The sequence below is a fragment of the Littorina saxatilis genome, linkage group LG15, assembly GCF_037325665.1.
Source record: "Littorina saxatilis isolate snail1 linkage group LG15, US_GU_Lsax_2.0, whole genome shotgun sequence".
Lineage (NCBI taxonomy): Eukaryota > Metazoa > Mollusca > Gastropoda > Littorinimorpha > Littorinidae > Littorina > Littorina saxatilis.
The window spans coordinates 6,167,339-6,193,184 of NC_090259.1; the positions used below are offsets into that span (position 1 = coordinate 6,167,339).

A 25,846-nucleotide genomic window follows, 5' to 3' on the forward strand; every position below is an offset into this window, starting at 1 on the left:
ACCTGACAGTGTTGTTCATGCTTTCATGTCGTGCTGAAGTCTGTTCAGTTTCCACTTTGGCTTTGCCCTGCACAAGCAAACTGTCATGAAACTTTAAGAATTGGTTTTGCTGAAGCTGTCCTATCTGTAAACCGAATGACATGTTTTGATGAACATGTTATTGGCAAACAATGAGCAGGTTATGTGTACACATTTAAAGTTGAGGACGAATACTAGGTAGGAGGCGATCCCTCTGAAGGGAGATTGTTACAGAATATTGTTACAGAATGTCCTGGCTAAGTTTTCTGTACCTCATCACACTTGGTTTTGACAGTCTACTGTAAGAACTATTGTAAAAGGAGATGTTTCCCCGGGTCTGTTACTGTGTTAGCCTACATGGAGTGGTGTAACATGCATGAAAATGATAGACATCGTAACGTGCATGAAAATGATAGAAATTGAGTGTCGTGTGTTGTTTGCAGTTCCCCGACAACATGGGTTACAGAGCCTTGGCAAGGTATCGACAGCAGCGCGGCGCATGCCGCCTCCGGCTAATTTACCAAGCTTGAAGAGTGAACACAGCGGGAACGACCCTTCTATCAGCCTTGTGCCAGCAGGGGGATCAGGTAGAGATCATGCTTGTCTCGTCTACAGAGGCTGGTTGGGGAGATCGGCTTTAGCGGCTTACACTTAAAGTGGCACAAAATCTGTCCGAGCTTTATAGGGATGGTTGGTTAACAACAGGTGGTGTGACTCCTGAGACTTCAGGGATCAATTGTGTTAGTATTTGCCATGCATTTTATAGTGTACATTTATTTCAGTGGCGAGAGTTAATTTGGCATTTCAGTGAATGCACGGGTGATTAGTTTGCTTTGATTGAAACTGTCGTCTTGGTTATATGCACAACAGTGTGAATTCAAGTATGATGGCATTCTAAAATCGGTGGTAAATGGTATTAAGATAACTTCTAAGGCTTAAATTCCGGACCAACTGTGAAAGGTCAACTGTTTTCTTTGTAATGGGTGTGTGAGCGCTAATGAGACATGTCGACAGACTTTTACTTTGAGAAATTGTGTGTCATTTTGGTGTGTGTTTGACCTAGCGCATTGTTGTGTTCAGGATGGGCATCGAAGGAAAAAGAAAAGGAGAGCAGTGGCAGTCAGCCGCCTGTGTCGCAGCCGCAGCCGGCCGCATCAGCGCCATCGACACAATCCACTGCCAAGGTATGATGCCTGACAATAGTAGGGATAATGCACCGCTCAGTTTGATTTAGCGAGGGTCTGAATACCTTATGTTACACTGCATTACAATTGTATACAGTTAGGTTTTGTATTTACACCAACACCTCTTTGCAGGAATGCCTTTTTTTTTCATCATTTTCCTTTTTATTTTAATTGACTTGACAACAAAGTGCAATCAGAAAGGATCAAGCTTTGATACGTCATAGGAAGAGCAATGCCTTGTTGTAGAAGCAATGGTTAGAGGATGTTTTGTTGATGAGCCTAACTGGAGCAGTACTGGGAAGCTATGGACCAATGTGTCGATGTCTTATTTTTCACCATGAATTATCACAGTGATTTGTGTTTTTGTAATGTGTACATTTCACTATGGATAGTTTTGTGGACCCTGCCCTGGCAACTGCCTCTTGATAACAACTTGTCCATTACAACAGCCCCAAAGGATCCCAAACTTTTGTCCCTGTATGAATTGCCATTCTATAAGGACCACTTGTGGTTGGTCCCTTTGTTGGCTTGTTATTGACAGGTTCCTCTGGACATGCTGTAGGTCAGTCATTTGATACACACCTTGTATGTGTCTTTAGAACGGTAGCCATTGTGGTTACTGGTTATGTCACACTGTGTTGGCAATATTTGTATGTTGGGTGTGTGACTTTGTGATTGTTGCGTGCAGACCAGCACCGTGTCTGGGGGCACAGGTTCGGGGGCCAGGTCTTGGAGCAGTGTTACTGTGGGGGGCAGTACTCAAGGTCAGTCCATCGGCTCTCTCTCCCTCTCTCTCTCTCTCTCTCGCTCTCTCTCTCCCTCTCTTCCTCTCTCCCTCTCTCCCTCTCTCTCTCTCTCCCTCTCTCCCTCTCTCTCTCGCTCTCTTTTCTGTATACTCGGTAGTTTGAAATTGTGTTACTTGTTCAATTTGATCTGGTGCTGAATTGTCCTTATGAGTGATTATCGTGTCTGTTACTGTGGTTTCTCATGAGCTGTTAGTGTTGCCATATGCTGTGTGGTATGATGAGAGTAACCATGGGGTGGTACGATGTGTGTGAATGGTGGCCAGTACTTGTAAGTTGTGGTTGTGCAGGGGGTCTTGTGAGTCACCAGTCTCCAGCCTTTCAGGAGGAGTTTCCATCGTTAGCACCAGAGGAAAAAGCCAAAGAGGTGAAAAAGGAAGAAGACAGCAAGGATACTCAGTATGGACCAGGGCCAAGTTTGCGACCACAGAGTGAGTTTAACTTTTGCACCTTCATAAATGTTAGTGTTGCCATCTAGAATCAAGTATGGATCAAGGGGAAGTCAGTCTTGCAACACTGCCAACCCTTCACATGATTTTGTAGTTTTACAGTCCTTTTCTTTTCACTCATTGAAGAGGTTATTGTTGATCTGTTGTGTGAAGTCCTTGTTTTTACATTTAGGCCAAAAAAAAAAAATAGGTGTGGTTACGGTAACATGGCCAAAAAAAAAAGGGTAGGTAGGTAGGCAATCACTTTTTTTTTTTTTTACTTTTTTTTCTAATGTGTACAATTTAAACCTACTTGACAGGGAAATAAGTGTGCGACTCGGGCGCTTTCATTGCGTTTTTTGCACTTGTTTTTTTTTTGTTTTGTTTTTTTGACAAATGTAATAAAAAGTTATAGGATCGGCCCCTAAAAATAGGGTAGGTCAGGTTACCGTAACCACACCTATTTTTTTTTAGGCCTTAGTCAAGTTTTGACTAAATGTTTTAACATAGAGGGGGAATCAAGACGAGGGTCATGGTGTAAGTGTGTGTGTCTGTGCGTGTGTGTGTGTAGAGCGATTCAGACTAAACTACTGGACCGATCTTTATGAAATTTTACATGAGAGTTCCTAGGTATGAAATCCCCAGACGTTTTTTTCATTTTTTCGATAAATGTCTTTTATGCCGTCATATCCGGCTTTTTGTAAAAGTTGAGGCGGCCCTGTCACACCTACATTTTTCAATCAAATTGATTGAAATTTTGGCCAAGCAATCTTCGACGAAGGCCGGACTTCGGTATTGCATTTCAGCATGGAGGCTTAAAAATTAATTGGATGACTTTGGTCATTAAAAATCTGAAAATTGTAATTAAAATTATTTTTTTTATAAAACGATCCAAAATTACTTTTATTTTATTCTTCATCATGTTCTGATTCCAAAAACATATAAATATGTTATATTCGGATTAAAAACAAGCTCTGAAAATTAAATATATAAAATTAAAAATTATGAATAAAATAAAATTTCCGAAATTGTTTTAAAAACAATTTCATCTTATTTCTTGTCTGTTCCTGATTCCAAAAACATATAGATATGATATGTTTGGATTAAAAACACGCTCAGAAAGTTAAAACGAAGAGAGGTACAGTAAAGCGTGCTATGCAGCACAGCGCAACCGCTACCGCACTGAACAGGCTCATCACTTTCACTGCCTTTTGCACTAGCGGCGGACTACGGTCATTGTGAAAAAATGCAGTGCGTTCAGTTTCATTCTGTGAGTTCCACAGCTCGACTAAATGTAGTAATTTCGCCTTACGCGGCTTGTTTTTTCTTGTTTTTGTAAAAACTTTGTATCTGCCATCCTGACTTTTGACAGAGAAATTCAATGTTTGTCTGTGGTTCACAGATCTGCAATTTGTCATGTAAAGAGCATGTGTATAATGAACATGTACTCTGTATTGTTGAGGAAAATGTATCAATGCGCTTTGTACGTTTGCTTGCAGTTTTTGTTTTAAGAAGAGACTGCTATCAGAGGGTTTTAAGTTTTGTTCCCCTTGTCAAGGGATGTTTGCATGAGTGCAACTCTGCCGGCTACACGCCGGCAGCCGGTTTTTGGTTTCATCGGCTGCCGATGTGTTTGTTCCAGGAGAGGTTTTTTTTGGCATTTTAATTACTAAAAAAGCTGGACCCCAACTTTTGCCGGTTTTTGGAGTTTTCCAGGTTGCACCCATGTGTTTGTGTAGAATTGTTTGTATCCCTGTCTGCAACGTGTGTTTGTTGTGGGTCACAGATGTTGGCAGTTGGCGCGAGGGTGGCGGGCGTGGCGTACAGCAGCAGAACGTGAAGGCAGACGACGGGTCGCCGCCAGCTACCAGCGGCCCCGGCCAGACCGAAACACAGCCCAATGGCCCCCAGACGTCAGGTGGCGCTGGCGGCCCGGGGGCCATGGGGGGCCTGGGGGGCGTTGACTCGTCTGCTCACCCCCCTCACATGCCCCCTCGCCCTGGATCAGGCCCCGGGCCCGGCCAGGGCCCTCCTCAGACGGGCATGCCTGCGGGGCCGCCGATGGGAATGCCGGCTTACAGAGGAATGATGCCGCCCTATGTGAGTTTCATAGCTTATTTGTCTTCTCTTTGCTTTACTTTCTGAAAGACTGTGGGCAGATTTGACATTCTGCTGTTTCCTTCAGAAGAGTGTAGACAGTTTTAACTGACAGTTTAATTAATACTGGATAAGTGAAGTAAAGAATGAAGTTTTTGACTCACATGCGAAGCAAAAGTGAGTCTATGTACTCACCCGAGTCGTCCGGACGTCCGTCCGTCCGTCCGTCCGGAAAACTTTAACGTTGGATATTTCTTGGACACTATTCAGTCTATCAGTACCAAATTTGGCAAGATGGTGTATGATGACAAGGCCCCAAAAAACATACATAGCATCTTGACCTTGTTTCAAGGTCAAGGTCGCAGGGGCCATAAATGTTGCCTAAAAAACAGCTATTTTTCATATTTTTCCCATTTTCTCTGAAGTTTTTTAGATTGAATACCTCACCTACATATGATATATAGGGCAAAGTAAGCCCCATCTTTTGATACCAGTTTGGTTTACCTTTCTTCAAGGTCAAGGTCACAGGAGCTCTTCAAAGTTGGATTGTATACATATTTTGAAGTGACCTTGACCCTGAACTATGGAAGATAACTGTTTCAAACTTAAAAATTATGTGGGGCACATGTTATGCTTTCATCATGAGACACATTTGGTCACATATGGTCAAGGTCACTTTGACCCTTATGAAATGTGACCAAAATAAGGTAGTGAACCACTAAAAGTGACCATATCTCATGGTAGAAAGAGCCAATAAGCACCATTGTACTTCCTATGTCTTGAATTAACAGCTTTGTGTTGCATGACCTTGGATGACCTTGACCTTGGGTCAAGGTCACATGTATTTTGGTAGGAAAAATGTGTAAAGCAGTTCTTAGTGTATGATGTCATTGCTAGGTTTCGTTACCCTAAAGGTCGAGGTCAAGCATGTGAGTCGTATGGGCTTTGCCCTTCTTGTTGATTTTTGTTTGTTCAGTATGCACAACAAAACTTCTTTATGGTTGCTGAAGGCTTTTGACGGAGATGTGAAAGTCAGCAGATCTGTGTGATTGAGTTGGTGGGCAGTGTTTTCTAGATGATGTGAAAGTCAGCAGGTCTGTGTGATTGAGGTGGGCAGTGTTTTTTAGGTGATGTGAAAGTCAGCAGGTCTGTGTGATTGAGGTGGGCAGTGTTTTTTAGGTGATGTGAAAGTCAGCAGGTCTGTGTGATTGAGGTGGGCAGTGTTTTTTTTAGGTGATGTGAAAGTCAGCAGGTCTGTGTGATTGAGGTGGGCAGTGTTTTTTAGGTGATGTGAAAGTCAGCAGGTCCGTGTGATTGAGGTGGGCAGTGTTTTTTAGGTGATGTGAAAGTCAGCAGGTCTGTGTGATTGAGTTGGTGGGCAGTGTTTTTTAGGTGATGTGAAAGTCAGCAGGTCTGTGTGATTGAGGTGGGCAGTGTTTTCTAGGTGATGTGAAAGTCAGCAGGTCTGTGTGATCGAGGTGGGCAGTTTTCTTGGTGATGTGAAAGTCAGCAGGTCTGTGTGATCGAGGTGGGCAGTTTTGTAGGTGATGTGAAAGTCAGCAGGTCTGTGTGATTGAGGTGGGCAGTTTTCTAGGTGATGTGAAAGTCAGCAGGTCTGTGTGATTGAGGTGGGCAGTGTTTTCTAGGTGATGTGAAAGTCAGCAGGTCTGTGTGATTGAGGTGGGCAGTGTTTTCTAGGTGATGTGAAAGTCAGCAGGTCTGTGTGATTGAGGTGGGCAGTTTTCTAGGTGATGTGAACCTTTTCTGTGGCAAGGTGTTGATGAACTTGTCTTGTTTCCACAGATGTTCGGCCGTCTTCCCGGGGGCTACCCACCCAACTTTCCCACGTTCCCACCGAGAGGTCCTTACCCACCTGAAGTTAGGTGAGAGGCAGTTTTGTTTTCCGTTAACATTGTTCTTGTGTATTTGTTTGGTTTAAAGTACTTCAAATCTGTATATTATTTATTTTATATAAATATTGTGTAATTTGCCATTAAATTACATATTACTTACTCCAAATCTCATAAATAGCATTTTACTTCAGTTGAGTGCTAAAACGTTGGATACGCTTCCCTGGTAACACTAAGGGAAGCCACTCCCACAAAAAACATCACGTAACCATGGTCTATGAGGGTAAGCTCCCCTTGAAGCCACGTGACACGCGGCCGCCATATTGTGTCTCACTTCTCTTCCAACGCTGAGCTGACTCAGACGTACTGGACTCACGCTCCGGGCTTTTGTTGCCCTTTTCAACCTTGGTTGGTTGAATTTTCCCTGGTTCTCTTCGTCTTTCCTCAGGGGTGAGATCTTTCCTGCTTTCGTTTCGTTTCTTCCTGCTAGACGTGCCGGGTTCACGTCCTGATGTTTACAGCGTTGTACCAGCAGTGGTAGTTGCCGGGCAAGCTCTTTCTAGATCCTAGGTTGAGTAATCCCTCCTCCTTTAGTAGCATTCTGCTATTTATGAGATTTGGAGTAATTTAATTGAAAATTTCAAGAGTAAATTTTCATTTGATATACTTACCCACATCTCATACCAAATACCCTCCCACCTACCCCGCTATAAGTTTGCTCAGGCTTGTCAAGAAGTGTGAAGCAATATGGCGGCCGCGTGTAACGTGGCTTCAAGGGGAGCTTACCCTCATAGATCACGTGGTCTGGTGACCATGGTTACGTGATGTGTTTTTTGGGGAGTGGCTTCCCTTAGTGTTACCAGGGAAGCGTGTCCAACATTTTAGCACTCAACTGAAGTAAAATGCTATTTATGAGATTTGGGTAAGTATATTTATCAATTTTGCTTGGCAGAACTGTTTTGTGATTGAAATTTTTAATTTTAGTGAGAACATTTTTAATGCTTGTAAAGCATTGTGAGACAGTCCTATTATCAGTGTGTAGCAAAAGTCCTATTATCAGTGAGTAGCGCTGTGTAAGAGCATTTACTTATCTTCAAAAGTCCTATTATCAGTGAGTAGCGCTGTGTAAGAGCGTTTACTTATCTTCAAAAGTCCTATTATCAGTGAGTAGCGCTGTGTAAGAGCATTTACTTATTTTCAAAAGTCCTATTATCAGTGAGTAGCGCTGTGTAAGACCATTTACTTATCTTAAAAAGTACTATTATCAGTGAGTAGCGCTGTGTAAGAGCATTTACTTATCTTCAAAAGTCCTATTATCAGTGAGTAGCGCTGTGTAAGAGCGTTTACTTATCTTAAAAAGTACTATTATCAGTGAGTAGCGCTGTGTAAGAGCATTTACTTATCGGTGTGGTTGTTTTGCAGGTTCCGAGGACCAATGCCGCCCATGCCTCCCCAGCGTCCGCAGGAGGGAGATGACAGTAATAAACGCCCTGCCATTGTGTCTGAAAAAGACCTCAAGGAGTTTGATGAAATCTTGCGCTCCGAGGCTGGGGATGGAGGCTGGGCTGGGGCACAGGGAGAAATTGACTACAGGTCAGTGTGGGGCTAGGGTCAATTTGGGGCTAGGGTCAGGGACTTAGTGTGAAAGGTTGTGGGAGTGCTATGTCCAGGTCGCCTGGAGGGAATGCGTATTTGTATAAAAGGTTGTGGGAACTTTTTTCTATGGCTAGTACATAGTGTACAGCTTGACCTTTGATTGACCTTATATGCAGTGAGTTGGGGGCTAGTGCTTCTCAGGCTTTCTTGTCTCAATGCTCAGAATTGAGTTCTTTGAGAACTGTTGTCCTAATGCTGACAAGTGGGGCAGTAAGATGTTGCCAAGGGTGAATGGGTGTGATCATGTCTGTCACCGGCACGGTTGGCCTAGTGGTAAGGCGTCCGCCCCGTGATCAGGAGGTCGTGGGTTTGAACCCCGGCCGGGTCATACCTAAGACTTTAAAATTGGCAATCTAGTGGCTGCTCCGCCTGGCGTCTGGCATTATGGGGTTAGTGCTAGGACTGGTTGGTCCGGTGTCAGAATAATGTGACTGGGTGAGACATGAAGCCTGTGCTGCGACTTCTGTCTTGTGTGTGGCGCTCGTTATATGTCAAAGCAGCACCGCCCTGATATGGCCCTTCGTGGTCGGCTGGGCGTTAAGCAAACAAACAAACAAACAAACAAATGTTGTCTGTCTGGTATGTTGTCTGTCTGGTATGTTGAGTGTGTTGGTTATCTCTGTACAGTGCCAAGCTGGTCTTCAGTGATGATGAGGACGAAGACAGAGATAGAGGAGACAGAGATAGAGGAGACAGAGACGAAAACCGGTTGGTGTCAGATTTTTTGTCTTTTTCACCTGTTCAAGTTAAAATTATCTTGACAGTTTCAAACATATCTTCATAATTGTGTCCTTGTCCATTTAAAAATACTATTTTCTTCTGTTTTAATTTGTTTGGTTCCTATGGTTTCATGTTCTTGGATATGAATGTTTCATGTGTCATTTTAATGTTGACATTCTATTGAGTAGTGATATCATCTAGTAACTCATGTTATTGTGTTTAAATTTAATTGTTAAGTAATAAGTATGCTGTAACTTGCATGTTATTGTGTCATGATATGATTGTGACTCGTAGGTGTTTATGATTGTGACTCTTAGGTGTTTGTGTAAAGAGCAGAGAGCACAGAATTACTCCATGGTTCGAACTGTATAAGCAGCCTTTAATATTCAGGCATGGGAATTGTCCGCCGAAAGGCGAATTTCCGTCAAATATTTTTTTTGTTCCGCCGAAAATGCAAAAGTGTCTGCCGAAAAAAATAAATGGGGGAGGCAAAAATGGTTCTGAAAATTGAATTTAATTGCAAACTTGGAGCTTAGATGACACCAAATTGCACAATTTGGGTTCTTTGGAGAATCATTTTTCCGGGGGAGTATTCCCCCGGACCCCCTAGGGGGGCTAGGCGCATCGCGCCGTGGATATTACTTACACATTTTCAGCCTATTTTACTTTTTTTAATTCCCATGCCTGAATATTACTCCAAGCCTGAAGAGGTTAACTTTGGGCCACTATGTTGTTGGTGTAATGTTGGGTGTGCATGTTGCAGTGACAAACCCAGACGAGCTAAGATCTCGTCCCCTGCCCAAGACAGCGACAGAGACCATGACAGGAAAGACGACAAATCGGACAAGGAGAAGGTACGTCTGCTTCACTTTTGTCAGCGGCTTCACTTGTTGCTTGCAGTAAACATGAAATTATTGGATTTATTTGGAATTATATTGCGCTGATATTTGAAATTGACTTAATTTAGAATAATGTCAAGTTCTTTTAGTGTTTGTAAAAGTTGCATGATTAAAACATGAGATGGTTGACCGATTTGTTTAGAATTATGTCAAGTTCTGTTACAGAAACAGCCACAAAACTTGAAATGGTCGACAGACTTATTTTGTAAGTTCACTTGTGAAATAGCCATGAAATTCAGAATGTGAGCTTCTGTTAATGAAAGATCCATGAAACTTGATATGTGAAATGGATTTATTTAGAATTTAGAAAAGTTGTGTGAATAAAGTAGCCATGTATCAGTAAGAGGGATTGTAATTGGCCATGTATCACTATCAGTATGAGGAATTGTGAGTGGCCATTGGTTCGGAGGTGATGGTGAGACATGACGTGTGACCATGTACCTGCAGCAGTGTCACTGTGGGGTTTGGCTGTGTGACTACAGGGCATTTGCACTGATAAACCTTTATTGTGTCAAGTGTGTGCGGGGCTAAGACAGTGTTGTTTTCAGGATGACATGGGGCCCTCCATGCCACGCGAGGCTTGGCCCCCTGGTATGCCCCCCCAACACTACAGGGGGGGACCTCGACCCCCACACCCTGGCAGCATGGAGGGGGTGAGTTACATGGACTGTTGGCCAAAAAATCTAAAAACACAAAGTATATCATAAACCTGTCCTGTTTTGTAAGATACTTTTTTTGTCAAGCACTTTTCACAGAATTATTGCTGCTTTTGACTGGTTACTGTGACTGGATGAGTGTATTAATGGGAGGCAGGGTTGATGATTGCTTGCTGGTGTTGATTTTCAAAGAGGCAATGTGACAACTGTTGGGTGTTCCCTCAGTGATGAGGGCTGTAGCAGAGCGTTGTGTGTCTGTCAGTTGATTGCTTCATTGGTAGCTTTGGATGTAATGATGTGTACTTTTGGGTGGAAGTTGATGTGTCTGTTTTGATGTTTAGCTAGAGATGGCATAATGAGAGTGTTGTGTTGTTTCAGCGACCGTGGCCGATGAACCCCTACGAGTTCATGGGTCACCGGGCACCAGGCTATGGACCTCAGTTCAGAATGCCGCCACCCCACCCAGGCCAGCACCCGGGCCAGCACCCAGGCCAGGTGAGACTGATGATACTCTTGTTATCTTGTCGTTGTATGATTACAATTTCTGTTCATCACGATTCACTTTTTAAACATGTTATGTGAGGACATTTTGGTGGTAAACACTGCAAAGGTCAGACAAGTGATCGGCAGTGGCAAAGCAAGATCAGATGAGAAAGCTGCAGTTACTTTTGAACAGCCCTTGAGTAATGTCAAACTCGACACAGGGTTGACTTTGGTATCTGTTTGTCTTAATGGTCCAGCCACTTGTTGAGAAGTGTTTTCCAGGTTTTCCATAGAGTAAGTGGATATGTGACTGTGGACTTGTTGTTTCAGATGCAACGGCCATACGGACCTCCCCCACCACAACTCAACCGGCAGAGCAGCGGAGGACCGCCCACCTCTGCCCCCGAGGATGAAGATGAGATGTGGCGGCAGCGTCGCCGTGACGCCGGAGAGGAAGTGAGCGCGGCAGTGGAGCGAGCTCGCAGGCGTCGGGAGGATGACGAGCGCAGGATCGAGGCGGAGAGAAAGGCGGCGGCGGCAGAGAAGCTCCGTCAACTGGATGAGCGGGTGAAGAACCGTGGCGACGACAAGGTACACCTCAGCCAGACGTTGTGTCATGTCGTCTTGTCTCGCGCTCATAGTGCCCCGCCCCACCCCCAAGTCTTTTGCTGTCAAGTGTTTAAACCGAGGCATGGATGGCGCGAGGAGAACCTTCACTATTGGGGTGTTGTGTAATGTACCGTTGGAAACCCCATCCATGCCTGTCTCCACTCACGGTAAACTTTGTGTCACCACTGGCTTTACCGTTACTCTTGTCCCTCACGCCACCCCATCCCCACCCCCCTACTTTTTGTGCCTTTGAGTTGTCTAAATTTTTTTCTCCTCTTCCAAAATTGGGGTGATCCTGAAGTGTGGAGTAAACCTGTGTCATTGGCCTTGTCCCTGTAGTCCATGGATGTTGTTGTCATTGATCACAGGCCAAAACAGTGGGCTGTATCCCTATCAGATGTGCTACTGAAATAAGCCGTCTGCCCAGCAGATGTACAGTAATCTAAAGAGTCGCTGACTTTGTTTTTCCCCACATGGGGGGGGGGGGGGGGGGGGGGGGGTGGTGCTTCAGACAAAAATATAAAGTTATTGAGAAGTTGTGACATTTCTGCCTTTCTGTTTGTTGAGGAGGGGGGGGGGGGGGGGGGGGTGAAGGCTGTGTTGTGTTGCTTGCCTGTTACAATGACGTCTTATGAGGTGTACCATGTTGGATGTGCTGCATGTTGCTTTGACTTTTGACCCGTTCACATCATTTTGTATTGTTCAACAACACCTTTGAGTTGTTTTAAATTTGAAATCCACTTTTTTGCTTCTTGTTCAAAGTTTCTAATACCCCCCGCGGGTTAGGGGGAAGAATTTACCCGATGCTCCCCAGCATGTCGTAAGAGGCGACTAACGGATTCTGTTTCTCCTTTTACCCTTGTTAAGTGTTTCTTGTATAGAATATAGTCCATGTTTGTAAAGATTTTAGTCAAGCAGTATGTAAGAAATGTTAAGTCCTTTGTACTGGAAACTTGCATTCTCCCAGTAAGGTCATATATTGTACTACGTTGCAAGCCCCTGGAGCAATTTTTTGTTTAGTGCTTTTGTGAACAAGAAACAATTAACAAGTGGCTCTATCCCATCTCCCCCCTTTTCCCGTCGCGATATAACCTTGAACGGTTGAAAACGACGTTCAGGCATGAGAATTGTCCGCCGAATGGCGGATTTCCGCCGAAATTTTTGTTTGTTCCGCCGGAAAAGCAAAAGTGTCCGCCGACAAAATAAAGGGGGGAGGCACACAAAAAAAAGCACCAGTTACTTTTGCCTTAGCGCAAAAGCCCGCGAAAACTTTGTTCACGCACTGCTACCGCCCGCCTCAGTTACTTGAACTTTGAGTAAAACAGCTCGCTGTTGATTCGCGGGCACGCTATAGGATTCGCTGGCACGCGACGGGCGGGGATGTAGCTCAGTCAGTAGCGCGCTGGATTTGTATCCAGTTGGCCGCTGTAAGCGTGAGTTCGTCCCCACGTTTGGCGAGAGATTTATTTCTCAGAGTCAACTTTGTGTGCAGACTCTCCTCGGTGTCCGAACACCCCCGTGTGTACACGCAAGCACAAGACCAAGTGCGCACAAAAAAGATCCTGTAATCCATGTCAGAGTTCGGTGGGTTATAGAAACACGAAAATACCCAGCATGCTTCCTCCGAAAACGGCGTATGGCTGCCTAAATGGCGAGGTAAAAAAACGGTCATACACGTAAAATTCCACTCGTGACAAAAACACGAGTGTACGTGGGAGTTTCAGCCCACGAATGCAGAAGAAGAAGAAGAAGCGGGCACGCGACAGCATTGAACGCAGTGTACCAGTGAAAATGTCGATCGCGCGTGTTGTAAAACGTGGTCAAAGATTCGATGACACTGGATGCGCGAACAAATGGAAATAGGAGTGTGTGTCGGCTGTGAAGTGAATAGAGACAAACAGCGCGTCGGCACCCGATTTAGAAAAATTGATGTCCGTGGTTCAGCATGGTGCATCGTCTGCAACACCTACTAACTGTTACTGACCATCTCCGCAGGAAGAAGCACATTGAAACGTGCTCTACTCTGAAGGACAATCAACGTTTGCCAGGTGGGTTTTTTTCTGCTCAAGTAAGGCACAGTGCTCCTGAATTGTTTGATTTTCCTTCGATTTTATACGGCAGAAGAAGAACAGATTTTGGCTCAAGTCAAGCGAAGAACACCGCTCTAGATCTGAACTTAGCGCATCTGTTTCAGTTTTTCTCCATTCGAATGTCACTGTGCTGATCATATTCGTAATCTTCGAACTATATTTTCCAAATTTAAGCAAGGGTTGGAGCTGGGCTGGTACCCAAACCGCTAACCCACAAATCGAAGAAAAATCTATGCGTTGGGCCTTATTTTCTTCTTTTTTTTAATACTTTTATTAATACTCCATTGTAAGAGATCATGGGAAAGTAACTTACGTAGGCAATTCTTATTGGTGAGCCTTTGTAACTTTTATGTTTGAAAGTAAACCAGATTGTGTTACAAGTTACATTTTCCTGTTTGTCTCAACAGATCAATTTTTTAACAAATTTCAACCATATAATACATGTATATATTTTTTTTCAAAAATTGGTACTAAAAACTCTTCTAAAAGCAGAATTTAATGGCAAACTTGGAACTCAGGTGACGCCAGATTGCACCATCTGGGTTCTTAAGAGAAACAAATTTCCAGGGGGGCATGCCCCCGGACCCCCCTAGTAAGGCTAGGCGCTTCGCGCCGTCGACTTGACGCTTCGTGTCTTCAGTTAAAAATGTTCAGCCTTTTTTACAATTTTCAATTCCCATGCCTGGACGTTAAACACCAAATAAAGTAAAGAAAGTTTCTATTCATCATTGTCTCTTTCATGTATTGATTTTGCAGTGTAACGATGTGACCCACTGAATCGTTAAAGAATAAGGCATATTGTTATAGGCCAAACCAGCAGTGGGCAGTAACGTTGAGTTCAGTTGTGATAGTGTTGCCTGCCATGGTTGACCCCTCCAATGAGGGGACACCTCCCTGGTGAGGACTTCTTGTCCCTTTGTTCATTATCTGGGTGAGAATGTCCCTGTTCTGACTGGCCACCTGCAATATAGGGACACTGGGCTGGTCCCAAGGGTGTCCTTCCATGGCAGAGCGTGTATTAACCGTGCAGTGTGGGCTCTGTGCTGTGGTGTGGCTGTCACAGCTCACCAGTTGTCCCCGCTTCACGCAATGTGCTCTCTATTCCGTCAAGCAGGAAGTGAAGGAGCCGGAAGCCGAGGGTCGCACCAGCCGCACGCCCAGCGAGAGTAGCGACAAAGACAGTCGGGACGGACGCTACAGGGAAGCACAGAAATTCCCACAGGTGAGATCTCCATCACTTTGCCTCGCTCCCACTTTTCCTACGTGTGCAAGTGTTCATCTAGCGTTCATTGAAAGAAACATTTTACAGACACCGCAGGAATATTGTCTTTGTCGGAAGCATACCTAGTGTTCCTCATGGATGAGCGCATGCATGGTTTAACCCAGACTACTGCTAGGAACATTTTCTCAACTGTGTCTCTGTAATACGCATGTTTTATCATGTCAATATCAGAAGAGATTGACTCAAAATTTGTTGTAGCAGACGTGAGAGTGTTTGGACCCATACTGAAATCTGTTAGGACAACTGAACAGCATGACTGAGTGTGGTGTTTCTCACGTCGCTTGGTATTGCTCTGGTGTTCTCACCACACTGCTTCAAGTTGATGTCCTTGGTCATGTGACTCTTGGTGCTAATAGCTTTACATTCTCAGTATGCACATCAGTTCAGTGCCATAGAATGATAAAGTCAGGTCCAATGTCTGCACACCCTTGCAGTATGCATGGATAAAAGCCACACGCTGTAATTGAGGATATGTGCAAAAAGCACACACAGTCCGAAGCAATGATAGGTTGAGAGAGTTCTCATACTGTTTTTCTTCCGACCCTTGTTTGGAAGGTTTTCATTTTCCATTTCCAACCCTGGTCATCTGTTTCTTGTGTCTTTCTCTGAACATTTCACTGACACACACTCAAAATATGATAGTTTGTGTTTGGTTTTTTGTTTAATCTTTTGTGCTGTGAGTTGACAAGCTGTGCTGTTGTTTGTGGTTGTTCTGTTGGTATGTAGCAGATAGTGAACATTGACATTTTGTGTTCTTTTCTGCGTGTGAGTGATTTTTAGGTAACAGGTATGCTTGATGTTTTCTTGTCAACGTGTACATGGTTGTATTAGTGTTCAGTGTGTTGATTTTCTTCACTGTGGTATCGGAAAGGAGTTCCTTTTAATATCTTCAAGTGTATGTCTAACACCTTATAATATGTAGGTTAACAATGCCTTGGTTTTTCTTCTGTACTTAACGAACTATATCTGTTACCCTTTGAACACTGCATGTTAATTTTTGATGGGAGCGCATGTCTCTCTTTATGCAGTGTCTGTTCCTGTTGGTTTTTGCTCTTATTTACTAATATTGATGCTAATAGGGTTGCATTTAAGAAATGGAAAAGATATAAGACCAGAAGCTCCATGAGTACTATAATTTTCTCTGGAAACTTAACGCCACATGCAGTGTTGAAAGAGTAACAGATCTATGTATTCCCCATGTATTCAAACCTGTAAGAGTAAAATAGGTGATGTAAAATTGAGATTTGTTAATCGCTAACCATAGCCTTCAGTGATAATACTGTGACGTGACTAATGCTGCATTGTATGGTGACGTTCATTTTGTATTGTGTGTCTGTTCGGTCAGTGTTGCATGCTCGGTGTATTATCTGCACGTTCAGAGCATAGACATTTGGTGAGACTTGGTTGACTTTGTCCTTGCCTTCTTTTCCCTGGGTTTCTTTTTTGTTTTTTTCCCTTGCATATGTATCCTGTAGTCAGGCAAGATGCATGCCCGTCACATAGCCTCTAAGTGTGATTTTTATTCTGAGCAAAAGTTACTGAGATTTGAAGGCAGGTTTCACGGTTACCATTTGCACATAACGGGATACTGCAGCCCTTGGCACTGAGTGTTCCTGTCGGGTTTTTGTTGTTGTCTGAATGGTAAGAGATCTTTGGCTTAGTGGTTTTACGGCTCTTAAGTGAGATTTGTTAAATGTAGAAAGGCAAGGAATTCCCTTGAAGAGGAAGACTAACAATTTGTTAACTGGCGTTTGAAAGAACAAGGGCACACCATATACAGCCTGAGTCATCTTGGACTGCCCTTGTTCTTTCAAACACTAGTTGAATACACATTGTGACTCTTCCACTTCAAGGCGAATATTAGCCTTCCTGGACTTGGAGCTTCAAAACCAGGAATGGGAAGACCTCATGTCATTCAGACTTTAAACCAGCAGGAAGACTTACTGCCAAGAGTAGCAGCATCTCATTACGTGCATGGTGTGCCCTTCTTCTTTCACACACTAGTTGATGACGTGCAGTCAACACTGTTCCTCTCCATTGTCGGCTACTACATTCACACACTAGTTGATGACGTGCGGTCAACACTGTTCCTCTCCATTGTCGGCTACTACATTCACACACTAGTTGATGACGTGCAGTCAACACTGTTCCTCTCCATTGTCGGCTACTACATTCACACACTAGTTGATGACGTGCAGTCAACACTGTTCCTCTCTATTGTCGGCTACTACATTCACACACTAGTTGATGACGTGCAGTCCACACTGTTCCTCTCTATTGTCGGCTACTACATTCACACACTAGTTGATGATGTGCGGTCAACACTGTTCCTCTCCATTGTCGGCTACTACATTCACACACTAGTTGATGACGTGCGGTCAACACTGTTCCTCTCCATTGTCGGCTACTACATTCACACACTAGTTGATGACGTGCAGTCAACACTGTTCCTCTCCATTGTCGGCTACTACATTCACACACTAGTTGATGACATGCAGTCAACACTGTTCCTCTCTATTGTCGGCTACTACATTCACACACTAGTTGATGACGTGCTGTCAACACTGTTCCTCTCCATTGTCGGCTACTACATTCACACACTAGTTGATGACGTGCTGTCAACACTGTTCCTCTCTATTGTCGGCTACTATATTCACACACTAGTTGATGACGTGCTGTCAACACTGTTCCTCTCCATTTTCGGCTACTACATTCACACACTAGTTGATGACGTGCTGTCAACACTGTTCCTCTCCATTGTCGGCTACTACATTCACACACTAGTTGATGACGTGCAGTCCACACTGTTCCTCTCCATTGTCGGCTACTACATTCACACACTAGTTGATGACGTGCTGTCAACACTGTTCCTCTCCATTGTCGGCTACTACATTCACACACTAGTTGATGACGTGCAGTCAACACTGTTCCTCTCCATTGTCGGCTACTACATTCACACACTAGTTGATGACGTGCTGTCAACACTGTTCCTCTCCATTGTCGGCTACTACATTCACACACTAGTTGATGACGTGCAGTCAACACTGTTCCTCTCCATTGTCGGCTACTACATTCACACACTAGTTGATGACGTGCTGTCAACACTGTTCCTCTCTATTGTCGGCTACTACATTCACACACTAGTTGATGACATGCAGTCAACACTGTTCCTCTCCATTGTCGGCTACTACATTCACACACTAGTTGATGACGTGCAGTCAACACTGTTCCTCTCCATTGTCGGCTACTACATTCACACACTAGTTGATGACGTGCAGTCAACACTGTTCCTCTCCATTGTCGGCTACTACATTCACACACTAGTTGATGACGTGCAGTCAACACTGTTCCTCTCCATTGTCGGCTACTACATTCACACACTAGTTGATGACGTGCTGTCAACACTGTTCCTCTCCATTGTCGGCTACTACATTCACACACTAGTTGATGACGTGCTGTCAACACTGTTCCTCTCCATTGTCGGCTACTACATTCACACACTAGTTGATGACGTGCTGTCAACACTGTTCCTCTCCATTGTCGGCTACTACATTCACACACTAGTTGATGACCTGCAGTCGACACTGTTCCTCTCCATTGTCGGCTACTACATTCACACACTAGTTGATGACGTGCTGTCAACACTGTTCCTCTCCATTGTCGGCTACTACATTCACACACTAGTTGATGACGTGCAGTCAACACTGTTCCTCTCCATTGTCGGCTACTACATTCACACACTAGTTGATGACGTGCAGTCCACACTGTTCCTCTCTATTGTCGGCTACTACATTCACACACTAGTTGATGACGTGCAGTCAACACTGTTCCTCTCCATTGTCAGCTACTACATTCACTGACACTGATAGAGTAGAGAGAAATGGACAAGAAACAAGACCACATGGCTTGTCAAGCCACCTTAGGAGAATAAAGATGCACAAAGAGAATGAGAAATGAGAGCAAAAGAGGCGTAGCAAGTTGCTAGATAGGAACAGCAGCAAAGTGTGTCTGTCACGTCTTTTTGCTCTATTAGTGAGGCATTAACACTGTGAGAGTGTTTCCAACCCTGTTAATACTGTCACAATACGCTAGGAGACAGATGTGTTCCTATGTTGCATCATTATCAGACAGTCAACCTTGTAAGTGGCGAGTTGGGTTGCTGAAGCTGGCACTAGAAGAGGTTCCATCAGCATTTGGGGGTGGATAAAACCTGGCTGGTGTTTGCAAGGGATCCCAGCTGTCACAGAGTTAGTTTCTTTGTTTTTCAATTGAGCTTTTAAGCTTTCTTGTTAGGAACATTTAGTCAGCAGTATGCCAGTTGCTGATACTTAACCAGTGCCGAAAGACTGACAGTAATGTTACCAGAGTGCATTTAACCCCTAACACAGATAATGCTTGGGGCACTTAGCTTTCCCTTCCCACCTCTGTGAAACCTGCCTTCAGCTATGTAGGGGCCCGCATCCCCCGACAAAAATGTTAGTGGCAAAGTTGGCCTCCTGTTCCCCGACAGAGTAACTACCAAGCCTCCACCAAAGCGTATGCTCGGAACGTGCCACCACGCTTTCAAAAACAGCAACAGGACGCTGCGGCGCCGGCCACGCCACAACAGATGGGACCCCCTCCCACAGCCGCCTCCGCCCAGGCCCCCACCAGGCAGCAGCCCCCCTCTCCCGGCGGAGCGCACCCCCCCATGCCGCATGCCTTCCGCCCGGGACAGATGCCTCCCCCTCCCTGGGGCCCGCACGACCCGCGCGCCTGGCCCGGCATGCCTCCGCCCTACTTCATGGACCCTCGCTACGGCCCACGACCTCCGCTTGACATGCAGGGTCAGTGGCTCTTCTTTATTTCTTTCAACACACAATTCACACCTGTTTACCCTCAGATTTTTGGAGTCATTTGTTACGATTTAGGCAAGAATAAGTTTGTGCAATTTTGACACTGTAATGAGTGGTTTCTTGGTCGCCTTCCATTCATGTTTGTGATGACAGTAAACCTTAACGTCAGTTTGCATAGGATGTTACAGTTGGGAAATTGGTAATTAAATCACAGCTCAGCTTAGAAATGCGAACAATTATGTCTTGTGTTTTTGGTGTAGACTTATCCGTGACTTATCCGTAGGTATGCCGATGTACCCACCCCCTGTGAGGCGTCGCACCAACAGCCTGGGTTCTGGCAATGAGGCGCCTGAGGAGGGGCGACACCCTGAAGGTCGCCACCCTGAAGGTCGCCATCCTGAGGCTCGCCACCCTGAAGCTCGCCATCCTGAGGCTCGCCACCCAGAGGCCTACGAGCGTGACCCCAGAATGTGGATGGAGAGAGGCTACATGCCCCCACCACCTGGTTAGTATACCTCATTCTACACGCATACAGAGAATGCGTGCTCTCTCTCTCCCCCTCTCTCTCTCTCTCCCTCTCTCTCTCCCTCCCTCTCTCTCTCCCTCTCTCTCTCCCTCTCTCTCTCCCTCTCTCTCTCCCCCTCTCCCTCTCTCTCTCCCTCTCTCTCTCCCTCTCCCTCTCTCCCCCTCTCTCTCTCCCCCTCTCTCTCTCCCCCTCTCTCTCTCCCCCTCTCTCTCTCCCCCTCTCTCTCTCCCCCTCTCTCTCTCCCCCTCTCTCTCTCTCTCCCCCTCTCTCTCTTCCCCTCTCTCTCTAACACAGAGCAGAAAACAGGTGTCCAGGCAAAACAAGACGTTGTCTTTGGTTTTACTTCGCGAGTGAAGAGAAAGAATCAGTTTCCTCATTCTGTGACATCTGATAGTGCAAAGCAGACCTGTTTACCAGTACGATTTGGGCGTATTTTGTACGCGAAATTATTATCGGTACGCAAATACGCGACACACGCACATAATACGCATAAGAAAAAATCTAGAATACGTTTTCCGGTGTTGGTGTGCTGATTACGGGATGGTACAACTGATAACGGTTTCGGTCGAAGGGAGATAACCATGACAGCGAGTCTTCAGCTGTGGAAACCTTGTTCAGTTGTTGGCACGTGCGATCGTCTGGACAATCGTGGCAAAAATGAAGCGGTAAAATGTGGCAGTTTTGGATGACTGTACCAAGTAGAAGCAGCAGATTTTTTTGGAGAAATATAAGAAAGAGCCAGGAATTGTGGAGTCTACAATGGGAAAAAGTCATGCACACTGCAAGTACATGTATTGTAAATCAGATTTCTCTGTTGCCCATGCTGAGAAATATGACATCGAATGACACTGCATTTCCAAAACTCACCTGAACAAGGTTGCTGTAAAGAAATCCGCTGAAAGCTGCCAAGGAATTATGAAGTTCATTCCCGCAAAGCAAATCCTGCCAGAAGAAAAGGCTGTAGTCCGTGCTGAAGCAAGGTTTTCTGAGATGATTGTAAAAATGAACTTGCCACTGTCAACCGCAGATGTTATTTCACGAACTTCATCTTTTCATTATCAATCTGTTTGGAAGACACTGGTTATAATGCTATAAACTGACAGGTAAATAAAATTGTTTTATCCCTGTTGTATTAGAAGGTGTTAAATTCTGAAGGTGTTCACAAGACATACTATTCTTACACAAATACGTTTGCACCCACGCGTATATTTTCCCTAGCCCATGCTTGCAAAGTACACCAACTTTTTGAAAAATACACTCAACTTTTGGGGAAAGTACTCTTGCCTGGGGTTTAGGGTAAACAGGTCTGGCAAAGAGATAGTTATGAATGGTGCAAATTTCACGTGTGAGGAAAGTGAGCTTACCTTCCCCTTGGTGTTGCCAGGGAAAAGTGTATGTGAGTAGAGAGAGACTGATTATCATTTTCTCCCGTGTTTGTGTGATGTGAACGCTGGTGACGTTGTTTGACATCTGTGTTGCAGGTCCCTACCATGAGGACATGAGGCGTCAACACGCCTACTTTGACAGGATGTACCAAGACTACGAGAGATTTGACTACGAGAGAAGGTGGGTGCTTTCCTCACAGGCTAACCTCGGGATTATTTCTTATTACATACCTCAGCAGGTGCATGCACAGTCTGTCTCAAAGTGCTCGTTCATTGTGCATTGTTTGTTACAATGCTGATGAATTTAGTTTCAAGTGCTATTGAATTTAGTCTGCTAACAAATTGACTTTTGACATTTTGATGATATTGATTCAGCCGGCGTTTGCAATGATGTGATATTATCTGTCAATCCAATGACATATTGTGATTACACATCTTTAAACATTTCTGAGCAAGCCTTGGCTGTTATATTCATGCATGTTGTTCACTGTACACACTGTTGGCTGTAACCAGCACACTATAGCAGACAGGTGATACAGGGTGTTGGTTATTAGCATTATGCTTGCTGTCATTCTGCAAGTCCATGTATCGGTAATAAGTGTACTGTCGATCAGATTAATACAAATATTACATAAAGGGGCATTTAATATCATATTCTTACTCCGAATCACATTAGCAGATACAGTATGTGATTCGGGTAAGTATATTAATTAAATGATAATTTATTTAGGAAATTTTCCATTTAATATCATATTCTTACTCCGAATCACATTAGCATTGAGTCACCTGAGATGCTTATCACTGAAAAACGCTTACCCGGCTAAAGAATTTAAAGGGAAGCAACCCCATCACCAAAACGAAAGTGAAAGTAGCTTTGGTAATGGGCCAGTACACCGGGAGTTACCTCCCATACGGGTGTATGCCACGTCACTTCCTCTAGGAACACGTGCCTATTATCATACGTCTTTTTCACCTCGGAGAGGACGGTTCACTTTTTGACGCTCTGTGGCTGACCTTGTGTGTTTGAGTGACACCCGCCGGCCACGTTACCCAGCTTGTCTGCTCGCCTTGCCTACAGTTTGGTGAGCTCGTTCCCGTTTGTTGTTGGTTGTTTGCGCTGTTTCGTTACTGTACGTTGTCCGTTTTTTACGGACTTGTGTGTCAGTGACTTGCGTGTTTCGCCATTTTGTTGTGTGAGTTAGTTAGCTAACTCGTGTGACTTTGCTAGTAGCTCTGCGTGCCCTCTTTCTGTTTGGGCAAGTGTAGCTTTAGTATTTTGTTGACGCGTAAGCGTGTGTGTTTACTGTGTTTTCAGTCGTTTTGACTTACGTTTCAGTAAATCTTTTTACTTTGCCACGTGTTGTTGACGTTTGTGTCAGTGTCTTGCGTGTCGCCATTTTGTTGTGTGAGTTAGTTTTCTAGCTCGTGTGACTTTGTTTGTAGCTCTCCGTGCCTCTGCTTGTGGGGCAAGTTTAGCTATAGTATTTTGTTAACGCATTAGTGCGTGTGTTTACTGAATTTTCCAGTCGTTTAGACTGATGTTTCAGTAAATTTTTTCGCGTTGCCACGTGTTGTTGTCAACATGTCTGATTCAGACAAGCGCCGTGGCAAGTCGGACCCCAAGGGGAAAATTAAGGCTAAGTCTTCCTCTTCCAAAGCAACGTTACTTGTTACAGACCAAGAGCGTAACACTTTGTTGGCTGTACCAATTTCGGCGCCTAGCGCTGTTACTACTTCTGCTTCTTTTGCGGCGCCTAGCGCTACTGTTACTTCTGCACCTGTCTCTACATCGGAGACTTCGTCTTCTTTGTTAGCACCTGGACAAGGTGCGTTGGTTTCCTCTCTGTTAAAGTCACTGGTTCCAGAAATCCGCAGCTTGGTGCAGGCAGAATTTCAGCGTTCCGTCGCCAGCAGTTCGGCGTTTCCGGCATCTGGCAGTGACGTCCGGGCATTGGCTTCCGTGTCTTTGTCCTCCACTTCCGGCTTGGAGCAGCGTCCTCCCTCTTCAGCGTCGGTTGGTAAGCAGAGCTGGTCCGATAGCCCTCGTGAGGCGCCTGGACGTTCTCCTTCGGGGGACAGCTCTTTCGCATCGGGTCACGACCGATACCTTGCTGATCTTTCATTTCCGGCGATAACCTACGAGGCCCCGGACTTGTTCGAACAGCGGCGGCAGTCGGTTTCGACTGCCGCATTTCCGGCACTTGCCGGAAGTGATGATCCGTCCGCTCCGGCACGCTACGGCGGTCGCGGCAGGATGGAGTATTCACTGACTTCCGGTCCTTCCGGATCGCGAAGTCAACCAGTGCAGTCTTCACTTCCGCTTTTTGCGGTTCCGTTGACTACACTTCCGGTTTCGGCCGGAAACGCTTCTTCCTCTTCTGGTGGTTCCTTCCGGATACCAGATAGTGGATTACAGCGTGCGCCTTCCGGCTTTCAAGCGCCTAGGCTTGAGCAGGCATCACTCCACTCAGTCGGGGGAGTGACGTCAGCTCATCCAGCTCCGGTTTTTGCGGATGGTCGTCCTGCTTACCCTTTACCTTCACAGGGTTTTGGGCGGCAGGATGACGTTAGTGCTCAGGCTTTTCCGGTTTCCGGTTTGCCAGGGCATGCTTCTGCTTCCGGAACTGGTGACTTCGGTCATGGTTCCACGTGTGACTATTCTGATGCTCCATCAGTGGTCAGCGAGGAGTCGCGGGGCGTGTTTCCGTCGAAGCTCAAGTCTGTTCTTGACGTCGCGGCGGAAGTAACGTCTCGTTATTTTCCTGAAGGGGTGGTGGCTGCGGACTCTTCCGCATCATTCGTTCCTTCTGCCATGGCGGACTTCCGGCCGGCACAGGAGGATGTTTCTTCCTTCCGGTTCGCCGAGTCTCCGTCAGTGGCTTACCAACTTTCGCATTCACTGGTTCGTCCAGCACATGCGGGGAGTGGTATTCGGCCAGTGCCTGTTCCGTTACTGCTTCCTTTTGGTCCAGTTCCGGAATCAGCTCAGCAGTGGGTGGCTTCAGCTGCCCAAGCCTCTTCCTTCGTGCCTACGGCCAATAGGAAGCTTGGCATGCCCAATCAGAGCCAGAATTGGCTGGCGTCTTTTGCACTCCCTAGGGCTACTCTTCCGGTTTCCCGGGAATTGCTGCCTCTTCTGACTAAACCGATCAAGCGTGATTCGGTTTTGCCGGTTTCCGAGGCTTCCCTCCTCTCTGCTGAGGAGGTTGGACGTCGGCAGATCGAACTGTCCTCCATTGCGGAGACTCTCGTTCGGGCTCTGTCTCGGGCATTGACCGATTCGCTAGTTCCTTTCACTCTCAGTGAAGAACAGAATGCGGACGATGTCTCTGCGCTTTTGACCGCATTGGCCAAGGTCAATGAGGAACAATTGCGTCTTTCCTCCCTGCAGTACACCCAAGCGGTACTCTGCAGGAGGGATCTCTTCCTCTCGCAGTCCCAATTCACGGAGCTGGCTACTAGGGAGACCTTGAGAGTCTCCCCGGTCTCAGAGGAGTCTCTCTTCTGTCCGCTGGCACTGGATGCCAGACAGAAGGAGATTCAGTCAAATAAGGACAGTCAGTTCCTTGACTACACTCTGAAGGGGGTGAAACAGTCTCAGCCTTCTAAACAGAAGCAGGCTCAGACATCGTCTAACCCCAAGCCAGCTCAGAAGCGGCAGGCTTCGCCGGCCGCTCGTGGTGGGAAGAAGAGGACGGCATCGGGGAGGGGGCGTGGCGGCTCTGGAAGTAAGCCACACCCCCAATGAAGCGCTCCCGATCTCACCTCCCTCCCGCCCTCCACCTTGGTGATGGCGGGAGGCCCCTCCCGGGCACTTTCTCGTTGGATGTCGGTAGTAGACAGCCAATGGATTGTGGGAGTGGTGAGTTCGGGCTTCCGTCTACTCTGGCGGGAGGAAAAGACGCCTCTTACCCGAGTGCCTCCGCGGTTCAAGCCCCCCTTCTCGCAGGAAGCACGTTCCGTCTTGCAGTCGGAAATTGCCTCCCTGGAGCAGAAGGGCGCGGTGGAGAGAGTTCGGGTCCACAGCTCCCTGGGATTTTACGGGCGTCTGGTCGCTGTTCCCAAAGCATCAGGAGGATGGCGTCCCGTGTTGGATTTATCTCTCCTCAATACTTTCTTGAGGGAGATAAAATTCAAGATGGAGACGCCAGCCTCTGTCCGAGACTCTCTCCGCCCAGGAGACTGGGTGACCTCGATCGATCTCACGGACGCATACTTTCACATTCTTATGCATCCGACCGACCGGAAATGGCTTCGTTTCCGGTGGGGAGATCAGATCTACCAGTTTCGCGCACTCCCTTTCGGGCTGTCTCTCGCACCGTGGA

At 45.8% G+C, this 25,846-nt stretch overlaps 1 protein-coding gene across 8 annotated transcripts in view; it reads left to right on the forward strand.

Moving 5' to 3' along the window:
• The window catches only part of LOC138948344 (protein PRRC2C-like), a 65,990-nt gene that overhangs the window by 2,299 nt on the left and 37,845 nt on the right, over positions 1–25,846 (forward strand). For 5 of the 8 annotated variants that reach the window (XM_070319865.1, XM_070319866.1, XM_070319872.1 and 2 more), the window contains exons 3-18: positions 462–605; positions 1,099–1,202; positions 1,891–1,966; positions 2,296–2,436; positions 4,220–4,533; positions 6,334–6,413; positions 7,803–7,973; positions 8,664–8,744; positions 9,520–9,610; positions 10,204–10,308; positions 10,690–10,806; positions 11,125–11,385; positions 14,608–14,715; positions 19,286–19,601; positions 19,894–20,115; positions 21,618–21,702. In XM_070319865.1, coding sequence (XP_070175966.1) covers positions 462–605; positions 1,099–1,202; positions 1,891–1,966; positions 2,296–2,436; positions 4,220–4,533; positions 6,334–6,413; positions 7,803–7,973; positions 8,664–8,744; positions 9,520–9,610; positions 10,204–10,308; positions 10,690–10,806; positions 11,125–11,385; positions 14,608–14,715; positions 19,286–19,601; positions 19,894–20,115; positions 21,618–21,702 — 2,416 coding nt within the window. The remainder of the gene's footprint in view (positions 1–461; positions 606–1,098; positions 1,203–1,890; positions 1,967–2,295; positions 2,437–4,219; positions 4,534–6,333; positions 6,414–7,802; positions 7,974–8,663; positions 8,745–9,519; positions 9,611–10,203; positions 10,309–10,689; positions 10,807–11,124; positions 11,386–14,607; positions 14,716–19,285; positions 19,602–19,893; positions 20,116–21,617; positions 21,703–25,846) is intronic. The other 3 variants (XM_070319869.1, XM_070319868.1, XM_070319870.1) reach the window with 3 other exon arrangements.